The following is a 23,121-nucleotide window of genomic DNA, read 5'->3' on the forward strand; positions in this document are numbered from 1 at the left end:
GGTTTTGCTCTCTCATAGAAGTGCTTTCATTCTCAGCTACAAATATTCCCACTTTAGAATAGACGGCAAGAACGAACTTTTAAATTGTCAGCACCAACAGTGTTAATATTTCCTTTCCACTCCCCCCACCCCCACTATCTCTATCCAAAAGAGTTCCAAGCAATTTTGAAGAGTATAAATTGATATAAGGAAAAATGATCAAGGTGCTGGCAACCAGACATTAAAGGATTCTTTAAACAATTACATTTATAACCACAGACCATAACTGAAAACAGGAAATATATTCTTATCTGTTACCTTGAAACAGTGATTTTGTAAAGAATCAACCAACAGAGGATCATAAAATAGAATAAGTTATTTTTAAAAACATAAATACCTTTTAACTTTGAAAAGTTAAAACCACAACAGGGTTTTTATGTAACTTAATAAGCTAACTGTAAAATTTAAAAATCCTACCCCAATCTGGGGGGTCGGGAGGAATACCCTATCAGATATAAAATTTATAAACCAAAGCACAGAGAGGTTAAGTAAATTGCCTGAGGTCACAGTAGAGCCAGTATTCAACCCAGGTGTTCTGACTCTGGTACCTGAGCTCTTAACCACTACTGTCACTAATTAATTTTACCAACTCCTCAAAGATGTTCACTGCAATACTGTACTCATATATTATAACAAAATACTGGTAATAGCCATGTTTAAGGACTGATAAAATAAATAATATGCCATTCATCATGTAGAAAAGCAAATGATGTGAAGCCAACATATACACACAGAAATATTTATAAAACATTAAGCGAAAACAGACATGTCACAAAAAAGGTTTAACATAACTTCATTTGTATCTTAAAAACGACCTCTGTATGTAGTTTTGTATGTAGACATATCGTTCATTTGTTTAGACTTTTGTCTAAAAAATTACACATCAAATAGTTAATACTTGTTTCTTCTGGGGGAGGAGAACAGCATTAGCTAACAAGGGTGAAAAGAGATTTTCACTAATTTATACATTTTTGTATTAGGTGACTTTTATAAATGGAAAGTTATTACTTTTATATTAAAATAAAAAACAAATTAAACTAACAAGCAAACAAATAAGGAAATAGAGCCACAGGTTAGATGAGATGCTAATAAGACTGACACTACCAATCTACCCTCACATGAAGCAGTTAAATTTGTTACGCTCATGGCCACAGATTGAAGAACTCTAAACCTGGCCAATAGTTTCAAACATTTTGACAGTGATAATAATTCAGTAATATTGTTATGCATCGCTGCAAAAGTATACAACATCGTTAGTAAGAGTCAAACTGCTTGGGTTCAAATTGCAGCTCCACTATTCACTAGCTGTATGATTTTAGGCAAGTCACTTAACCTCTTTATGTCTCAATTTCCTCATTGTAAAATACGGATATTAGTATTTACCTCACATGGCTAATATTTGTAAAATCCTTATAATAATACCTGTACAAAACTAATATAGATTCATTCTGTTAGAAAAAAATAACTGAAGAAAATACATATATGTACTTTTACATGCTGATGTTAAGCTAAAAGCACCATCTCCTTTTCCAAAGACATAAATAACCTTTCAAGATATACTAAGTGCATCATACGTAGGCATTGTTTTGCAAAACTTTTTTTAAGGCTATTCAGACACATGTATGAATATGGTACCATAATGTAAAATGCATTTCTCATGATCAAAAGAGTATCAAAACCACTGCACTAGAGCATACCATTGAGTGGCTTAGAGCTCTGTCCTCTGCTGCCACATCCTGAGATCAAACCTCACCACATCAAGCCTGGGATCTATAACAGGATCTTTCATCTAAAATGGCTGCATAATAAACACACTGTTTTCAAACCTTAGTATATATGTAAACACCCTGTCTTAAAACAAATTCAAAACACTTTCTCCTCCCGAAATATCTTTTCTATCATCTCCAGATTAAATTCTATCATTATTAATATATATGTAATTGAGACCAAGCAAACCTCTCCTTCAAACCTTTTTCTTCTCTAGTCAAAGCTCATCATGATTTTAAGGCAACTTAATCCAAATTCTCACCTTTTGTAGGTTTATTTATAAACCTTTTATTCTGTCACTTCAATGGACAGTAAAAACAGCTAAGAAATTATACTGTCCTAACAAAAGAAAGAATTGATTTTATTATTTGTAGTAACTACGTTTCTAGAATAAAAGCATGACATATTATAATTGGCCTATTAAAGTGAGGCATTTAGGATTAAGCTTATTTCAATATATAAATCAACCTTATTAGGCAGATATTAAACCTACTGGCTCTCGAAATATTTTTCCTAGTACGTTGCTTCTCACCAACAGTTATTTCTCCCACATCATGTCTTGAATTCCCCATATAACCTGTTTAAAATGAAGTAAATTGTAAAGTCCTAAGAAACCCTAGCCTCCCCTAGCCCCTTTTTTGGGGGAATGGGGAGGCAGGTTAGAATTAATCTTAGGTCATTTACTCAATATCTCTTAGGTCTTTTTTATATTCTGAAAACAGTAATTTGCATATCTTGTATCAATTCAATGAAAACCTATTTAGAAATTCTTCAGTTCAATCCCCTTGTTCTACAGATGATGAAATCTAGATCTAGAGAAGTAAGTAGCTTCCTCAGAGTCACATGCTTTGGACTGAAATGATGTATGATTATGGGACTGCAAACATTGTTTCACTGCTTCAAGAAAAAGCGCACAATTATAATTATTAATTAACCACATACATTAAAAGTTAGTATGTTCTCTAGAACTTTTCAAAGTACTTTGAAATAATTACTTAAGGCATTCACTGTTAAGACTCATTTTACAGAAAAACAAGCTAAACCCAGTAAAACAAAAGTGTTACTTCCTTGTTATCACATCAAAGCTAAGGATCAGATTTATACTTAGTAAATTAACTGGTAGTTAAAATATAAGATATTATCTCCCAATATCTAACCCTAACCCTAAAGTTTTTAAGACTGTCTTTTAAAGTAAATAATTTTCTGACACAAATAGAAAAAATCATAATAAATTTATTAAAATCCAATGTTCTCTTGGTCTCATACCTGTTGTTCATCCTCCATGACGTTACTAGCAAATTCAAATACTAGGTCGTTCTGTTGGACAACAGCAGCCATAATAAAGCATTCCCCTTAGATCCACATGAGAAAAATTCCAAATAGTTCGTTCAAGTATCAAGACAGCAGAGTCCAGTGGCCAATTTGGGTAAAAACCTTCAGCTAAGTCTGTGAAGTTACTGTATACCTAGGTTTTCTTTAGGAAAAGTGCTTCAGTTTTTCTTCATTCACTGATGTCCTACTCAAACCGAAGCAATTTTTCTGAAATTTTTCTTCTCTCAAGCTTCTTGGCCTGAAAAAAACAAAAGCTTAAGTTAATTATGAAAAAGCAATCACCCATTTACAATACACCTAGAATATAACAACTGATACAGAGGGCAGTATCTCCAAAGTATTTTGTTGTTGTTGCTAATGGTTTTAAACAAAATAATGAAAAACAAGACTAATAAACACAGGTTTTTTAAAAAAGTTAGATATACATTTTCTCTGAAGACTTCATTCTTGCTAAGATAAAAAGTCACCTCTTATTACCGAAAATAAAGACTTTCTTCCTCTTCCACTTAGTTAAACTATAGTTAAAGCGACCACCTAGCAATAATAATGAGGTTTGTAATTGCAATTAAGGACATATAAACAATTTCCATCTTTTCACTAACCCAGTAAACCACATACACAGGAACTGCTACTCCCCGAGTAATTTCATAATGTACATTTTTACCTTTAACAGAAACATTCAGACAGCATCCCTGTTAGGCCTAATATAAATAAGAATTTAAAATCTAATATATTTAAAATTTAGTAAGTAATATTTTAAGAGTTTTAAAAAATAAGCAGAAATTAAAGCCCATTCTTTCTGATCTTTAAAAAAACTTCTGATAAGTAGAATGCTTTAAGAGTTACCATGCTTAAGCCTGTCTTCAGTGGCTTCTTTTTTAATGCACTCAAATGTATCCTTATCTCTAGCACAGGCTTGCAAGCAACAGGAAGGAAACAGCACTTGACCACGTCATGGCAAATTAGAACATGCAAAGAACTGCACTTTACAATAGTAGAAAAACAGAAACGCTTAAGAGTGAAAACAACTTCACAGTGGAGGGAGAAATGCTTTAAAAATTTCTGCCAAAGATGTTTGCCTATTAAAATAAAAAAGTTACGATTACTAACAAAAAAAAAGGAAAAAAATTAACTTAGGTGTTTATCACAATTTTATTAAATATTACATCAAATGGTTATGACCATAAATGTGACACGAAAAGACAAAGATATAAAAATAACCACATTAAATAACATCTAGTTCTTTGAAACAGCATTTACAATTTTAATACAAATACTTCAAAAAAGAAGTCGACTCCAAAGAAAGGATGGCCACAAATTTCCTAATAATGTTAAAGACTCAAGTTCAGGGATGGAGCTGACATGGTGAATCAGTTACCCTGAAAACATAAATCCAGCTAATACGTGCTAGCTGAATCACATACTCAATTTCCTAATTTCAGTAAAGCCACTTCCCTATATATTCTGGATTCTAGGGGTCATGATGGATGACTGTGATTCCCTACCTGGAAGTCAAATAAAGTAAAGATTAAGAATTCAATTCAGATTATATTTCTACTCACTACACTAAATTCCAACCCTGCAGTTTCTCACTTCCACCCATCCCACCCCTTTTAACAGTGAGTTCAATTCTAACATTGGGCAATATTTTTTAACACATTAAGGTAGTTTTTGAGCAATGTACTACTATCTAGAGGAAGGGAAAAAAGGGTTTTGATTTAAATTGATCACAGATAGATATACAAACATAAGACATACATCTGGCCTTGGACAACTCTTACTTACAATATCTTGTCTGTTAAATTATTACCCAACCCAATTCCTCTATAGTAGGCCTGTTATGTTCCTCCACACAAACTACATTTATTCTTGCTTCCCTTCTCAACTTTTATTATTTCCTGTGTCTGCAATACCACCTCTCCCTTCTCAGCACCCAATCGCATCTTTTCCATTCTTCAATGCTCAACTCCAGTTCCATTTCTTTCAAAAAGCCTTCTAACCTCTAAGCCTCAACCGATAAGGATTGCTCCCTTCAGAAATGCAGCCCTTACTGCCTGTAGCACCAATTTAGCATTAACTGTACACTGTATGCATCTGAAAATTGTGTCCCCCCAATTCACATGAATAAATGTTTGAGTGCCTATTATCTGCAAGGCAATGTGCTGGGCAATAAGATAATCAGAGCAAAACCTCTTCTAGGGAAGTAATTAACCATTGTCTAAAATTTCTTCTGTACCTACCAAACCTGTGTGCCCACAGTAATGATAAAAAGGATTATGTTAATGACAGATATTGCTTTAAATATCTACCACTACATATTTAAACTATTTCCACATATATTCTTTATTTTAAAAAAAAGAACAACTAAAGTACTTTTGATAAAGAAGGAACTATTATAAATTTGAAAAAACACAGTAAGAGAAAATATAACTAGAATCAAGGGATGTTTCCTGATACTGAAGTTTTTCTGTAAAAGATTAGGTTTCAAAAGGCTATTCCAAAACCTATTTGCTTATAAGTACAAAGTGACACGGTACCAATGTGAATACATCTATGTAAAGTTTCACTTTCTTTTTCATTGCTATCACGTACCTTTTCTTAATAGCACTTCCACCCAGCTATTTTGCTTTAAAAACTGTCTTTCAGAAATCTCAAAAATAAGGATAAGAAATCAACAAATTCACACCTTACATTATACACTAACAACCAACAGTAATAAACCAAAACTGAAGTGGCTCCCCACAATCACTAAGACATTTGATGAGGTAGAAAAAGATGCCTTTGCTAGCACACAGCTTTTGTTCATTTGTATACAGAAGTTCATACACTAAAAATGTATAAGGAAAGTATTTTATTGGCTTAAACAGGTCTCTTTTGCTCTGTCATCTTTCCTGCTCCTCTTCTTCCCTGTGTAGTTATATACTCTATGGCATCAAGGTGGTTCTTGGGAATAAATTTCCTGATCCAGAGGTACCGCCTGTACACATCAGAAATATTTAAGTAACAGAGCCCAGGTGTATTAAAATTTTTTCAGTAATAGACAAGACTGAAAAGATTCAATTTTTCGTGAGTAAACTGAGGTCAAAGAGTCTTCACAGCATAACAAAACTAAAACTAGAATTCTCATTTCCCAAATCAGGACTCTATGACTGTATTATGCAGCCTTGCCTCTATATCCACCCAAATCCTTTATGCCATTAATGGTTTAGATCATAGCTTTAAGTAAATACACATAACAAATTGAAAAAAAAAAAATTCCATCCTAGTTTAGCTCCTGATCTCTAAATCCAGTCACTAAACTATTAGCCAAGTCCACATCAGTGCCCCTCACAGTCCATGTGTCTAAAAATGTCCAAAACCAAATATATCATCTTATTCCTCAAATTTGCTCTAGTATGGAAAACATATGGGTACTCAGACTGAGGAGAAAAAAGGCTTCTGCACTACCCTAACAAACTATAAGGTCCTCAAATAAATTTAAAACTTGTTTAAATTTAGCCATCCCTAGTTGTATACATTATATTCAGGAACACTCTGCTGTATTAATAGTTCTCAAACACATGTTGTTTTCAAAGGGTCACGTAGTCTTCATAAAATGAGAAGGAAAAAGATAAGTGAAAATTGTACATTCACCACACAGATATAAGCAGTCAAGTTTATTTGAACAGTTTTGAGAAGTTTTCCAGCTGGGCATTTACCAGATAATAAAAACTCCCCAGGTTGGCTCCGATGTCTTTCAACTGGGTCAGGACTATATTCTTATTCAAGAAGACATGCCACAGGAGTACTTAGCAATAAGGTTCCTAACCTCCCATCACCAAAATAAGCTTAGGATTTAAGGTGAAATAGTAAAGCACAACAGTTAAGAGCACAGGCTCTGGAGTCAGACTGCTTGGATTCCAATCTTCTGCAGTGTGACTTGGGACAAGTTACTTGATGTCTCAGCCTCCTTTATCCATAAAGCAGGTATAAGCCTCAAATTTCCTTATTCTGTAAAACTGGTATAATAAATAGTACCAAAATCTAGAGTTGTAAAGATTAGATGCAAAATGCATGCGCAGATGCCTGGCACATAAATTGCACTCGATAAACATTAGCTTCATCATAGCCTTAAGTATAATGCAAGAGATACATAACAGGTGCGTGCCAGGTAACTAACTACTCCTTAAGTCTCATTTTTATACTCCTTGGGGAGTCTCCTTTACCACAACTATTTGTTAGACTCCAACAAAGAACACCACAGCCCGTTATTGACTAAGGTATATACCAAGGTATAACTCTTTCTAGTGCCTAAATATTTAGCACATTTTTGATAAAGCCAGTTGGCTGAAGGCTCAGAATTCACTGTCTGGCAAGCTTCCCTTAACAGAGTCCCATTACGCTCCTGTTCCAAACAAAATGATTTTCCCAATCATAAACACAAAAATCTCAGCCATATTACTGACTACTACAACTAATTCAATGGCCAATTTTTGTTTATTATAAAAGATTTCAGGTATTAGAAAAATATATGATAGTCAAAATCAATCAAAATTATTCCCTGATTGAATGTAAATTTAAGATTCCTTCGAAAGGGTTTTTAGACACAAGGATATAAAAACCCATTAATTAAAAAAGATATTTTTAAGAAATCATTGCTCTCCTTTGTAAATTACTATGATACCAACTCATTAACAGTAAAAATTGATAAAGGGAACCAATCAAATAAGCAAAAAGGTTTTAGATTAGAAGGTAAAATACACCAGCTTAAAGCAATGAGGTGGATGAATGACTACTCTAACTTTAATAAAGTATTCAGACAATGTTTGTCTTTAGGTATATACAAGTATGCATGTTTGTAGGGTGGTAGTAGCTAAACAACTGGAATTCTATAGCAATTCCAGATGCCGAGTAACCTGAACAGAAAGTATTTTTATATAAAGTGTTAACTTAATAAAGGGCTCTTTTCAAAGTACAGACATAGCCATTATAAGAAAAGCCATTATAAGAAAAGACATAGCCATTATTTGAAAAAACTATTAGAAGAAACAGAAATTAAAGAAAACAGAATAAGAAAAGTGAGAGAACAGAAGAGAAGCTAAACAAATTAGAAATGAAGACTAAGCAATAAACCCATAAACTGTAATGACTGGAATTTTTGTTAGGCTTTTTTATGTTTTCTCATATGGTAGAGTGTTCTATATTAGCTCTCAGCAGAAAGAAAATAAGTCAATAAATACCAAGATAAAGTCTGCACAATCTTCCAAGGTCCTGCCTATACTCAAAAGTGTGGAATCACAGAATTTTAGAGCTGAAAAAGATTTAAGAATTATATAGGACAAATGAATTTATTGAAAAGATAAAGAATTTGGTTCTAGAGCAATCTGATTTGTCCAAGGACACATACCCAGTCAGTGGCAAAAACAAAAACAAAAAAGAAAACGAGAGCTGCAAATTCGCTCATAATAATAGAACTTCATTAATATTTTTCTTTCGTAGAATATCTACAAAAAAAGAAATCCCTTACACAAAAAGGCAACTTACCACACACCAGTACAACTGTGAGTATCAAAATGCTTTTATACACAATTCCATGCAACCTCTTGATACTTGAGGTAAATCATTTTCAACTATATTTTTACATGGTACAACTGAAGCTGAGTAGTTTGTAGATTTCTCTGTTACTGCTTTAAATCTTAAAGTTTTACTATTATTGTTCTTTCCCAAGTCTACCATATCATACCACCTTGCTTTATAACTTCACTCAGCCTAACAATGAAACATTTATAAGCTTTTTTATGGGGTTACAACTCAATAACTCATTAAAATACTTTGGAATAGATTTTTACTGATATTTTCTTTCTAGTTCTTTTACAGTATTATTACAATCACTTACATCAAAAATGTGAATATGGGCTGGCTGGTTGGCTCAGTTGGTTAGAGCACGGTGTTGTAACACTAATGTCAAGGGTTAGGATCCTTGAACCAGCCAGCCATGCCCCCCCCCCAAAAAAATGTGGATGCGGAAAGAACAATAAAGAAACACCAAAATGTAGTTACAATTAAGTAACCAAATTTGAATTTCCCCAAACAAGAGTAGTAATTGTTTCTCAGTTCCTGCTAAATAAGAGAGAAAAGACACCAATTTAAAAATAATCCCATTATAGAAACCATGTACCCTGTACATAAAATAGACAGGGAAAAACACAAGTTGATGTCACAAGGCAAATAAATCATTCTTCATTGCATTCTGCATTCTCATAATTTAATTTTAAAAAATGTTTCTGCACCCTAACCTTTTAAATTTTTTCAAATATTCAAGAAATATAAGAAAGCTTATAAAAAGTTTAGAAACATGTTTTTGGAATCCACATAGGTACCATATATATTACCACCAATGTCTTTTAAATAGCTATCCTACATAGCTACTTAAAAATTAGGCATTCTTTAATTTAAATTAGGTATTCTTTAATGGGGGTGGGAAGAGCAGAGGGGAATGAAGTATCTAAAATTTCATCAAAAGTACAGGTATTTTCATGTAAATGAAGCACAAATTGATGTTTTTTGTATAGAAAGTATCAGTAAGCCTTCTGGTGAAGCAGGTCTTGGCAACCTGATCAAGCTCACCCTAGCTGCAACCCTGTTAATTAAAAAAAAAAAAAGTCAATATGATCAAACCAAACAGGCTGACTCCTCTATGATTTTGCCTTTTTGCTGACACCAAGATGAACAGTTCCAGGACTCTGAGGGCAGGTCTCAATTACTCACTACCCAGACCTGAATTTCCAGTTCTTTCACATAGTTTTCTACTTTCCATCATTGGCCACTCAAGCCTACCTGGTGTCAGATTACACTCAGGCAGCATTTATAGCACCTTGCAAAACAGCCAAACAGATCGCATACCGAGACCTGTCCATACCTGCAGTTTCAAAATTAACCCTTTTTTCTGAGCATGTTCTGAAAACAAGAGAATTTAAAAGCAAAAGAGAAATATCCAACAGTAATCAGATACTGTTTTAACTTTGGTCATGAAAAAAAATTAACTTCTAAAAAGAGGTGAAAGTCATAACTATCAAAATGTTATTAACTGGTGCTTTGTATTATGCATAAATTGACTGAAGAAACTTTCTTCCCTCCAGTACTCAAAACCTGAACTCTGACACACCTAGCTATGGAACACAAACATGCTAAAATTAAAATGTCCTTATCAGCAAAACCTGTTTGGGAAGTTAAAAAAATTTCTCTCTACAATAAATAAAAATTAACTTCCAAGGAAATTCTGTTTCATTTCTGCAGCTGTTTATTCTCCCGGTTAATATTTTCATCTTCTTAGAAAAGATAGGCTCTAGTGCAATGAAAATACAGCAGACTGAAAATATAGCAGACTCCCATCAGTAATAATGTTTTACTCTGGCACTGATTGAGGGGGAAAAGCCAGGGATATGTGTTTTTAAAAGTTCCCTAGAAGATTTTGCTACATGACACACCTTTCCCACATCCAATTCCCACAACGCACAACACTTTTCTAGTAGAAGCTACATTCTGTCATAAGAAGTTCCACTTACAAAAAGAGAAACAACATCAGCTGAAATCAAAACGTAAAGATCCAACAAATTACTTAATGGCCATGGATTGCATAATTAGATGATAGCTGCTTCATGTATTCACTTCATGGGCCCTTACTTAACCTCCATTCTAGCTCCTCTCCAGTGTTTTTCAGCCTGAAGTAAGAGTCATTTACCAAAAATATGATCACTGTACTTCTCTACTTAAAACTAATCAATGGCTTCCACTGTCTACAGAAAAAACTCCAAATCCATTAACGGGGTTTAAATGGCTCTTCATGATGTGGCAAAGGTGTGAGGAAATTGTAGTCAGTCAGATTTGTAAGACAGAATATCTGAATACCTGGACTAGAAAAGTGAATGGGAATATTCCATGGATTAAGCTTAAAATCACATCTCTAAACTACAATAATCAAGACAGTGAGATATTGGTGAAAGAACAAACAGATCAATGAAAGAGTACAGAGTCCAGAAATAGACCCCCATACTTATAGCAAACTGATCTTTGGCAAAGGCAATACAATGGAGAAAAAATAGTCTTTTCAACAAATAGTGCTGAAACTGCACATCCACATGCAAAAAAAAAAAAAAAAAAGAATCCAAACACAGACCTGACACCCATCACAAATATTAACTCAAAATGGATCACAGACCCAAATGTAAAATACAGAACTATAAAACTCCTTAAACATAATATAGGAGAAAATCTAGATGACCAAAGGCAAGATCTATGAAAGAATCGATAAGCTGGACCTCATTAAAACTTTAAAATTCTGCCCTGTGAAAGACAATGTCAAGAGAATGAGAAGATAAGCCACAGACTGGGAGAAGATATTTGCAAAAGATACATCTGCTAACGGATTATTATCCCAAATATACAAAGACCTCTTAAAACTTAATAATAAGAAAACAATCCAATTAATAAATGGGCCAAATACCTTAACAGACACCTCACCAAAGAAGATTTACAGATGAGCATATGCAAGATATACAGTAAACATATGAAAATATGCTCTGCATGATATGTCATCAGGGAAGTGCAAACTAAAATGACAATGAGATACTACTACAAACCTATTAGAATAGCCAAAATCCAGAATGCTGACAACACCAAAAGCTGGCAGGGATGTGGATCAACAGGAACTCTCATTCATTGCTCGTGGGAATGTAAAATGGTACAGCACTTTGGAAGACAGTTTGACAGTTTTTTACAAAACTAAACATACTCTTACCATATGATCAACCGTCATGCTCTTTCATATTTACCCAAAGGAACTGATATTTATGTCCACACAATAACCTGCACACAAATGTTTATAGCAGGTTTATTCATAATTTCCAAAACTTGGAAGCAATTAAGATGCTTTTCAGTAGATGAAAGGATAAACTGTTGTACACACAGACAATGGAATATTATTCAGCTCTAAAAAGAAATGAGCTATCAAGCCACAAAAAGACACGAAGGAAACTTAAATGCATATTACTAAGTGATATTTGTCCAAATCCATAGAATGTACAACACCAAGAGTGAATCCTAATGTAAATTATAGACTTCGAGTGATAATGATGTATCAGTACAGGTTCAACAATTGTAACAAATGTACCTCTCTGGTGGGAGATGTTGAAAATGGGGGAGGTTATGCATGTGTGGGGGCAGGGGGCACATGGGAAATCTCTGTACTTCCTCTGCTTCGCTGAGAACCTAAAAAAATGAAGTCTTTTTAAAAATACACACCTCTCGGGCAAGGGGGAAGCGGGGTTAGCAAAAAATTGGTAAAGGGCTACAAAAAATGATTACATTGTATAACATTGAACATACTAATTATCCTGATTTGAGCATCACATATTGCACACAGGTATTGACATTCAACGCCACACCCCACAGATATGTACAGTCCATTATGCTTCAATAAAAAAATAAAGTACAGCTCTGTCACAATTTTATTACAGTTCATTATCATCTCAAAAACAAATGTTCCAGCACTTCTGCATTTCATAGTTCTCTGTCTCTCGCTACCCCACCTCACTATCAAAGAAGCCAAAGTTGGCTTTGCCCTGATACCACCAGGAACCCAATACAGTGTATATTACCTTTTCCCAGGCTTTCTGCCTGTGCTTGTTCCCATGCTCATTTCAGACCTATGCACATATTCTCTGATGATCACAACCTTTTATTCCTGTGAAATTTTAAGATCCTCTTTCAAGTCACAGTGCAATGAGACATAAGGATATAAACTCCAGGGAAACAAAGTATTTCCATCTTTTCCCAAGTTACCAACAATTCTGAAAGATTTTAAGATTCCTTGTGCACAAAGCTTCCTGCTCCCCATGTGTGAGAAGACCTTGAGTGACCTGTTGTGTGTGTGTTTTCACAGTGTAAACCTTTTCTTCAAATAATAAGAAACTATTTTAAGTATGTTTGGATATAACCAAACAATTCTGAAGTCCCACATCAAGATCTTTAAAATGCAATTCTTCCTACAATCTTCTTCATAACTGTCTGGAACTCACCTAAGTTTCTAAACTCAGTGAAACCAAAAAAACAAGCAGCAGCAAACCGCAAGAGAAATGAGAAAGTGGAAGGGCATGGACTTAGCATTATAAGGTATATATTTAAAATACAGATACTTTATAAGTTATACATGTAACTTTACATTTTCCTACTGTACAAATCTTAGATAGAAGAAAACTTTAAATACCATTGATAAGTAATATTAAAGATTTATAATATATACAGAATAGTTAAAATTTTACGTCTTTCACCTTTCATAATACAATTTCTTAATCAATTTTTAAATCATTTGAATCCATATCAGTTATTGTTAACTAAAGTGCATCAGTGACCCTGGCCATTAGGATTTCTCCAATAGCAAGTAATTTTATTATGCTTATTTGACATATATGCAGAGCTAAAAGATCCCAAACATCTTTTTTCAGAGGCACCTCTGCTACTATTGATTGACTTAATGGTAAAAAGTTGATGAATATTTATTTTACTTCCCCTAAGCTTAGCACTGTGGAAAATACAAAGAGATAATGCAAGGTTCTTGTTCCCATGAAGTTTACAATCTAGCTAAGAAAACAAGAGCAAGAGAGGCAACTAAACACCACAGGTAGTATTTAATTAAGTGCCAATAAAGCTGGTCAGTACTGAAGCATTTCAGAAGAGGGGATGGTCAAACAGGTCAAGGAAACACTTCATAGGCAATGCAGGACCTAAACTGAACCTTAAAAAGAAGGTAAAATTTGGTTGGAAAGACTATAGGAAAAGAAGTAAATTATAGTGTGTGGGCATGCACGAGCGCACGCTGAGACACAAATGAAATGAATGCAGAGACAGAAATGACCAAAGTTTGCCGATAATTAACAGCTTGACAAAAGCTAAGGAGTTCACAATGGGAAATAGCAGAAACTGTGGTTGAATAAGCAAAGCTAAACCAAATTATGGAGAGTCTTGACAGTCAGGCAGTGAAATTTAGTCTTGATTTGGGAAGCAGCAGAAAGTTCCTAGAAGTTTTCAAATTGGGTTGCAACAACAGAGTATGGTTACTATGATTCAAAGCCCAATGCAATCACGTAAGTGGGATCTGGCAACTATCATCCAAAAATGATGAGAACAGCTTAAACAAACATTCCACAGCTTGACTGCTACACTGATAGCTTCTGGCCACTAATGTGTATGCTGCCCTCCTTAAATTCTTGATTAATTACTTATAATAGAGATTCTCAATAATGGTTTATAAACTGCTTGGGATGTGGCAAAGTTCTTTAAAGCAAACAAAAGTCACTTAAATAATTTACTTCAAGTTTTTGTTCTTTGCCTAAGAACTAGAAGAGGGGAGAAACAGAAAAATAAGATTTTTCCAAAAGGTATGACTCATTACAATATAATCCTTCTTAGAAGTTATTCAACTGAACATCAAAACTATCCTTCATTCATTTAGATACCAATGAAACTGAAATATATGAACTAGCTACATGTACAGATGACTGCATCTTGTCATTCAGTGTTAAATATTTTGAATACATGATGCTGACTTAATTATTTAATGAAGAAAGATGTGGTATCCACAAAAGATTCAAATTTCTTAGTCACTTAACAGACTGCTATCACCAGCATTCAGGAAATCTTTACTTTCACCCAGGGTGATGTTTAGAAGAAAGACACACCTGTGAAAACAGTTAGTTGACTAAGAAGGCTGCATTCAAACCTGGCTCTTTATTAGAAGCTTTTCCTGCTTTATGACTTTTGTCTTGCTCTTGGAAAACTCAAGAATTCAAGGTTGCCTTAACAAATGGCACTTATTAGATTTAAAAAATATATACTTTAGCATAAAGACACATCCAGGAATTATACAACAGCACAATAAGGTTCATTTACATTATCATTTATTAATAATAACTAACGTTTACTAAATACTTTACAGTTTACAAAGCAAAGCATATATACTACTTTACTTAATCCTTAAACATCTCTAATAACTACTGATCTTTCTGCACAGATACAAAAAATCTGACATGTCCTTAAGGAGGTAAGGAAAGATAACAACAAATCAGAAAATAAATAATTAGAAAATAACAGCTACCCTTTACATGTGCCAGGCCCAATGCTAAATACTATATGTCTCATTTAACCTTCATATCAGTGTATCCACCTGACTTTATATATATGAGGATACAAACACTGAGATGGCCAATCAAATTAGGGCAGGGACTTTGTCATGGTTACCACTGCACTCCCAGATCTTATACAAATGGCCCAAGATAAATATTTACCAAAGAAATACTCAAAGTGTTCACAGGTAGAGCTGGGACTTGAACCCATGGCTGACTTCAGTTCATGCTCATTCATCTATTCAACAAATATCCACTGAGTACCTACAATATGCCAGAGCCTATTCTAGGTGCTGGGAATACAGCAGTGACCAAAACAGACCAAATTTCTGCCCTTATAGGGCCTATAATCTAGTGATCTTAATCACATTATGTTTCCACCACTCAAAATATTCTACTTTAAAAATGTGGGATTTTGGGCCGAGCCCGTGGCGCACTTGGTAGAGTGCTGCGCTGGGAGCGCGGCCACGCTTCCGCCGCGGGTTCGGATCCTATATAGGGCTGACCGGTGCACTCACTGGCTGAGTGCCGGTCACGAAAAAAAAAAAAAAAACGACAAAAAAAAAAAAAAATGTGGGATTTTCAGGCAATATAAATATGGGCTGTTATCTTACAACTCATGAATAAAAACTTCTGTCATTCTCCTTCAATGTTACCTCCCAACTACACTCCAACTCTGACAATTGGACACAGAAAATGTCTCCTACCCTAGGGATTAAGAGTTGTGGGGAGAAATTTTTTTACCTTTCAGACAATCTATGAATATATAAGGAGAGGGGAAGGGAAAATAGGCAGAGATAAAACAAAAGGCAGACTGTTCAGGGCAAAGTTGATTTACCGAGGGGTAACCTCAGGGCCTCCATTTTGCTTTAATTTTTAATTTGACTTTGCACAAATTGAAATTTGAGAACAAAAAAATATACTGAGATACTTTTAAAATCCCCTTTTTGCAAACCTTGGGGAAAAAGAGAAAATTTTTCCCATATTGCCTTTTCCTATATGCCAGATGGCCCTCAAAAATCATATCAGTACCTTCTATATACTTTTATTTATTCAGCAAATACTCATTAAGAGCCTATCTGCCAGACACTGGTGGGTAAAGGAGAAGGGTAGAAAAGCAGCTAAGAAAGACTTTCCCTATGGGTGCTCACAATCTATCAACTAATACAGATACAAATCACAATAATACACACACTATAGAAGTAGGTACAAAGCTCATTCTCCCATGCTATTCAGTAATCATTCAGTGTGTCCTATCTCTTAAGATAAGGTACTTGAAAACAAAGGATTTATATAACAAATTTTTCTCTATGTTCTTTATTAATGAACATAATTTAAAAGAATACTTAGAGTACATTGTGTTAAAAGTCAGATTAGGCCACAAGATCAAAGCACACTTTTTTGCTAATAAAAAATATTTACTTACTAAAATTCTTCATTAAATTCATTAAATTCTTCACTAATTAAGATTAATGTTCTCACAAGTTTGTTTTACAATGTTAAAGAATTTCACATGATGTACTTGCTTCCCAACTGATGGCGAGCAGGGCTCCACTACCATCCTCAAAATGACATACATACATGTATTTTTTGATTCAAACACAGAAATACACTAACATCCACAACAAATGGTGCAAAAAAGGAGGTCCCACATGTAAGAGGACACTACAACCTTATAAACTATTTTTTACAAGTCTAGGCTAAATCAAGTTTTAATAAACGAAAGAACAACTGGTGAGTTCTTCTGAAACTCCTTAAAAGTTAAACTCATATAGATTCATAATTTTTCCTTCAATCTTTAAAAAGCAGATTTAAATACTCGGACTTGACTTTTTTTTTATCATTTTAATGATTTTTTTTAAAAGACAGTAATCTTCATATCAATTTTCAGCAGGAAAAACTGTTAATACATGAATTTTATAACACATTCCTAGAATAGGCAGATATAAGCTAAAGTCTTGTGAAAATTCTTGCTGTGTTGACAGTAAGACTATATTTTACAAGTCAAAAATCACTGAGGCAACAGAAAATAACAGGGAAAAACAAAAAGTGGTAAAGGGAATTATTCCTTCCATTCAGTGGAGAAATCAGGACTATAATGAAGAGCCAGACATTATTTTCAGATTAATCTAAAGCCTAAAGTAAAAGATTTTTTTATGCTCATTAATCAAACTGAGCTATTCTCAGCTAAATTTTTTAGTGGGCCAATATATAATCACCACTTTTAACTAGGAATGGAAATACTAATAATTTCACTAAGATATTTGATTTCCAGAAATAGCAAAAACAAACGCGCGAGGAGGGTTCACACAGGAAAGAAACCTTATAATAAAATTATTCCTTACAAATAAGCCATAAAGGCAACTGGTAGAAAAAAGCCACATTATAGTTCTTTAATCAGCTTACTGATTCCAAAATGAAGAAAAGAAATACCAGGCACACATTTATACCTCCAACAAGTACTTATGAAATCTATCTTATGCTAGGTGCTAGGCATAAAAAGAAAGACAAGATATATCCACATCCTTAAGTAGTTTGTTGCCTGAAGAAAAAAATATCAAAACAATGTAAATAAGTCAACCAAGTGATGAAAGAGTAAAAAAAGATAAATACCTGTGAGAACCTGACAAAACTTCACAAGGAAGTGATACATGGGCTACTTCTTTAGGGATAAGTAGCATCTATTTTTTATAAGTAGAGAGAATGTGAGAGGAAGGTGGGGGTGCATTCTAGGTAGACTGGGCAACGGTAACTCTAAAAGTTTAAATCACTGAGAAATAAGTACAATAGTAATTTAATGAAAGCAAACTTTTCCCTAACAGGACAGAGGATCTAGCATCAGAGGACCTGCATTCAAGTATTAGTTCTGTCATCTACTAACTGTATTTTCTTGACTACGTCAACCTCTATGTCCTTCCATTTCATGTTTCATCTTAAAGATGTACCTAATAAGAATTTCCTTTGTAAACCATAAAATGCTTTAAAAGTTTTAAAGAATACTGATATACCAATATGTAAAAATAAATTAATGACAGATACTAAAATGTTAAGATCAAAATATTAGCTTATCATTTCATAGTTAATTTATTCCAGATATACACAAATTTGAATGCCAGTCTTTCATAGCTTATAAAAATGTCACAAAAGTAAACACCTTTTGAATATATGAAAGTTATACTTTCCATTCAGGTCCTGTATCACATATCTAATTGCCACCAGGTAATCCATACAACTCATATAATAAAAAACAAGCCTACAATATCCCTAAATCAACAAGTAACAAAAGTTTAATGAAAGAAGCTTTATGCTGAACTGGTCTCCCCCATGGGAAATTAAGGCAGCAATTGTACATCTGTGTCTCTGTTCCTCTCATCGTGGTTTAACTGACAGGAAGCAGAGAGTAAGATATGACACACAAACATCAACTATTTCCTGCCTTCTCTGCTATATCTTTATGTCTTGTTTTATAAATAGTCCAATAGAATGTGAAAATATATCAAAGTATGGTATCAGAAACATAACATACGAATGGTAAAGAGTGTTTATGAAAACAGAGCCAATAAAAAAGCATTTTGGTGTTGAGATCTAAGATTTAATATGCACACAAAGACTCATTATTACAGTCTTTTGAAGAAGTATTCTTAGGAGTGAAAGCCAAACAAATTAAGATTTGAAAACCACAATGACAGTAAAAAATCAAGTGTCTGAACAATAGAACAAGGCTTCATTCAGACTTTTTTACCCAATTGGTTTTATGAGTAACACTTGACCACCTTGATATATGACCCCCTCCCCACCTCTGCCTTCACCTATCAAAAAAAAATAATTAACAAAACAAAACAAAACAAACCTTCACACAACTGACTCTCAACAAAGCAGGACCTATAACATGCCTCTTTTATCGGTGGTCATTTTTACCATGGCTTCTTATCAGCACTCTTCCCAGATTATGTATAATTTGCGTCCCCCCGAATCAAACTATCACTACTTCCTTGCTCATTTCCCTATATACCCAAAACTTGGCTCACATTATTTACTCATATATATTCAACTATGAACTACACACAAACCAAATAAAACTCTATTCTCAATAGGTGAATCCTGCCTGCTTCAAGTCATTTTAAGCAAACTTCCAATTAATCATAACTAAAACAGAGATGCTCACTTTTTATCATGCCTAGCTGCCTCTGAAACTAATAATGCTTAAGAATGACCTCAATTCATCACTCATATGCCTCATATTTGGCATAAACTTGAGCAAAATGCAAGCTATCTTCTCCATTCATATTGGACAATTCTTACCTGAGCTATCAATATAAGCTACCACAGCTACAATTTCACCAGGCTTTAGTGCTATTCCATTCTAGGTCAATGTCCAAAATGATTCTCCATATCTTACTGCATGCAAGCCTCTTTTGAGCTTCCAGTGACCCTTCTTTCTTAAATAAAACTTAACATACACTTAATAATCAGCTTTAAGCGTGGCACTATATGCCCCTAAAGTAATAGTTCTTAAGTGAGTGGCTTGGAAAAACAATTTCATTTTTATCCAATATTTTTCAAATGGAAGGATCTAGCTAGATCTGGCTCATTCTTTTCAAGAGTCTAAGACTTATTAGAGCCTTCCTAGCATATATTTAGTATATTTCTGCTCTTACTTGTAAATATATTAAGCTCAGCTGTCCCCGATATCTAGGGAATAAGAAATAAGTGTTTCCTGAACCCTGAAGGAAGAAGAACTTTAACCATTTCCTTACCCCCTAGCTCCCTTTCCCCAGCCTCTGGCTCTGATGCTTGGTGGAATAACCCCAAATGGTGGGAAAAGTCTCACACAAAGCAGCTGCACGGAACCTAGTGGCCATCATCTACCCAACAGTCAAATACGGTAACAATGGTGTTCAACTGTTTCATTCCACCAAAGGCAAATGAGTATTACACCTTCCTTTCAGTTTATGCCTAAAACTAATAGGTTGTAAACTATCCTATAACAATGTACAAGTTTGTCTCTGATCCATAGATCAAAGGATCAAATATAACGTACAGCTTAGAATGTTCACACCATAAAACATTTCAAATAAAACTGTTCACACAACATATCTTATTCCTAAATACAAACTGTTTTAAGTTGCCCCTCAAACAAAACACACGCAATAGTAACATATTTAAATCTAAAATCTTCATATTATTTTTCTTTTTACTTATATATGTTTTGTGTAGTATATTTTAAAACTTTATATAAAATAGTATACTGTACGTATTCTTCTAGTACACTTTAACAAGTCTAAAATTTTTTTTTGAATAAGCACAATGACTATTTGAAAAGTCTATTAATTTTATAAATTAAACATCCCCTGGAACTTACTAGCACTTAGAAAAATATTAAGCCTTACTAAAGAGAAGTCATGATTATAAGGCTTCCATTATAACAAAGAAAAATGTCTCAGATGCACAAAGCAGCCCACCTTCAATGCTGCCTCTCACAAAAAGTGTTCTGACCTTCTGCAGAATATAGATAATACACGTTAGCAATGCTATGTGCGGAGGTCTTAACAGGAAGCTCAAGGGTCTAAACCCAACATTCTCTTTCTAACCTGCTTAAAACTCACTTCTTTAAATCAGTCTGAAGCTAAATGATATACATCAACTCAAAGTTCTTTCAATTAAGAAGAACACAATAGGAAAATGTAAATCAGAATATATCTAATGAGGAACTGAGTCTATCTGAAGTTAATTTGAAAGTAAATTCTAACTCTTACTATGAAGCATATAAAAATGATTTGATACCACTGGCAATTCCTTTTACTGTGAAAATTAAAGTTACTATTCAGAAACCCCTTAGACTAGTAGAGAAGCCAGTAAATGCGTTCCTCTGCCTTTCAACTTCCCTTTTTTAATCACAAAGGCACCAACTAAATACAAGTATTGAGGGTCAGAACCAACACGTTCACTTTCTTTGAAAAATGTTGATTTCCTCATTAGAGAAACCCCCAAAATAGAAAAATACTGTATCATAAGCTTATATTTAACATAAACTTTAATAAAGTTATATTTCTGCCACATAACTGTGTGTGTGGGTATACCATCATTTATTTAAGTAATTCTTAATTTTTGGACATTTGGATTATTTCCAATGTTGCAATATTATAGTGATTCTCAAAATGTAATCCTCAGACCCATCTTGAAACCATTTCAGGGGCTTATGAGGTAAGAACTACTTTCATAATAATACAAAGGTATTATTTACTTTTTTTTTTTTAAAGGTGACTGGTAAGGGGATCTTAACCCTTAACTTGGTGTTGTCAGCACCACACCCTCCCAAGTGAGCTTACCAACCATCCATATATAGGGATCCGAACCCATGGTCTTGGTGTTATCAGCACCACACTCTCCCAAGTGAGCCATGGGCCAGCCCAAAGTATTATTTATCTTTTTTCACTGTGTTAACATTTGTACTGCTGATGCAAAAGCAAAGGTAGATGAAACTGCTAGTGTCTTAACATAAACCAAGGCTGTGCCACCAAACTACACAAGTGGTATTCATTATCACCAGGTAGTCATGTTTTAAAAAGGCAGTTTCACCTGAAGAATGTACTAGCTGAAGAATAAAAACTATTTTCTTAAGTCTCAACCATTAAAACATGTCTTTTTAATATTCTGAGCAACAAGATGAGAAGTACTTTGGCAATATACAGAAATAGAATGGCTGTCTTGAGGAAAAGCATTATTATTGTTTGAGTTGTGAGCTAAGCTAGCTGTTTCTTTCATGGAACACTATTTTCACTTTAAAGAACTAATTATTATTCAGAATTGAATATTTGGCAGAAATTTGCCCAAAATTGAACAAAGCAAGCCCATCACTTCAAGGAAAACAACTGACAGCATTTGTCACCAATGATAAAATAATGAGTTTTCAACTGAAAATTAGAACTTTGGAAAACCTGTAACCATCACTTTGAGTTTGCTGGCTTTCCAATAGTTAAAAATTTTTCTGATGAAATCAGTGTGGATTTTTTTTGACATTATGTCAACATGTGGAATACCCAAATGACCAATGAATTACCTTATTTAGGTAAAAGATCAATCCATTCAAAGGACAAGATAGACCTATGGATTTTAATGTTGGTTTGTTTGGTTTTTTTTGGCCAGTAAGGGATCACAACCCTCGGCTCGGTTTCGTCTGCCCCACACTCAGCCAGTGAGCACACCGGCCACCCCTATATAGGATCCGAACCCGCAGCCTCACTGCTACCAGTGCCGCACTCTCCTGAGTGAGCCGTGGGGCTGGCCCTAATGTTACAGAGGACAAGAAGCTCATTGATAGGGTTTCAGAGTACCATTGTACTAACCTTTAAAAAACTAGTATTTGCTGTTAAGTTTTGGTGTAGTATCAAAGACTATCCACAGTTATCTGAAGTGGCTGCTAAAGTACTTCTTTTTGCAGCTAGTCATCTCTGTGAAGCTAAATTTTCTTCACATTCTTCAACCAAAGCAACATGTTGCAACAGATTTATGCAGAACAGATTTATCAGAATATAGCTGTCTTCTGTAAAGTCAAAAACTAAAAAGATTGGCACTCTTCTCAGTATTTATTTTGAAAAACATATTTGCCTTATAAAAATAATTAACATGCAATGGGCTTATTGTTTTTTAATAAATAAATATATTAATATTCTTCAACTTTCTGTTTTAATTTCTAATACTGGTAAATATTGATAAATGTAACCCCCATGAACAAAAATTCTTCAAGACCCTCAATAATTAAGAGTATAAAAAAGATATAAAGAGCATAAAGTCTGAGAACTGCTACACTATTACAACCAGTGGT

General features: G+C 34.1%; 1 protein-coding gene across 2 annotated transcripts in view; it reads right to left on the reverse strand.

The window, feature by feature from the left end:
• Positions 1 to 23,121, reverse strand: part of ELF1 (E74 like ETS transcription factor 1) — a 113,163-nt gene that overhangs the window by 51,866 nt on the left and 38,176 nt on the right. For both annotated transcript variants that reach the window (XM_063101637.1, XM_063101636.1), the window contains exon 2: positions 3,073 to 3,376. In XM_063101637.1, the coding sequence (XP_062957707.1) occupies positions 3,073 to 3,144 (72 nt within the window). In that variant the 5' untranslated portion in view covers positions 3,145 to 3,376. The remainder of the gene's footprint in view (positions 1 to 3,072; positions 3,377 to 23,121) is intronic.

The sequence above is a fragment of the Cynocephalus volans genome, chromosome 7 (assembly GCF_027409185.1).
Source record: "Cynocephalus volans isolate mCynVol1 chromosome 7, mCynVol1.pri, whole genome shotgun sequence".
In the NCBI taxonomy this organism is placed as follows: Eukaryota; Metazoa; Chordata; class Mammalia; order Dermoptera; family Cynocephalidae; genus Cynocephalus; species Cynocephalus volans.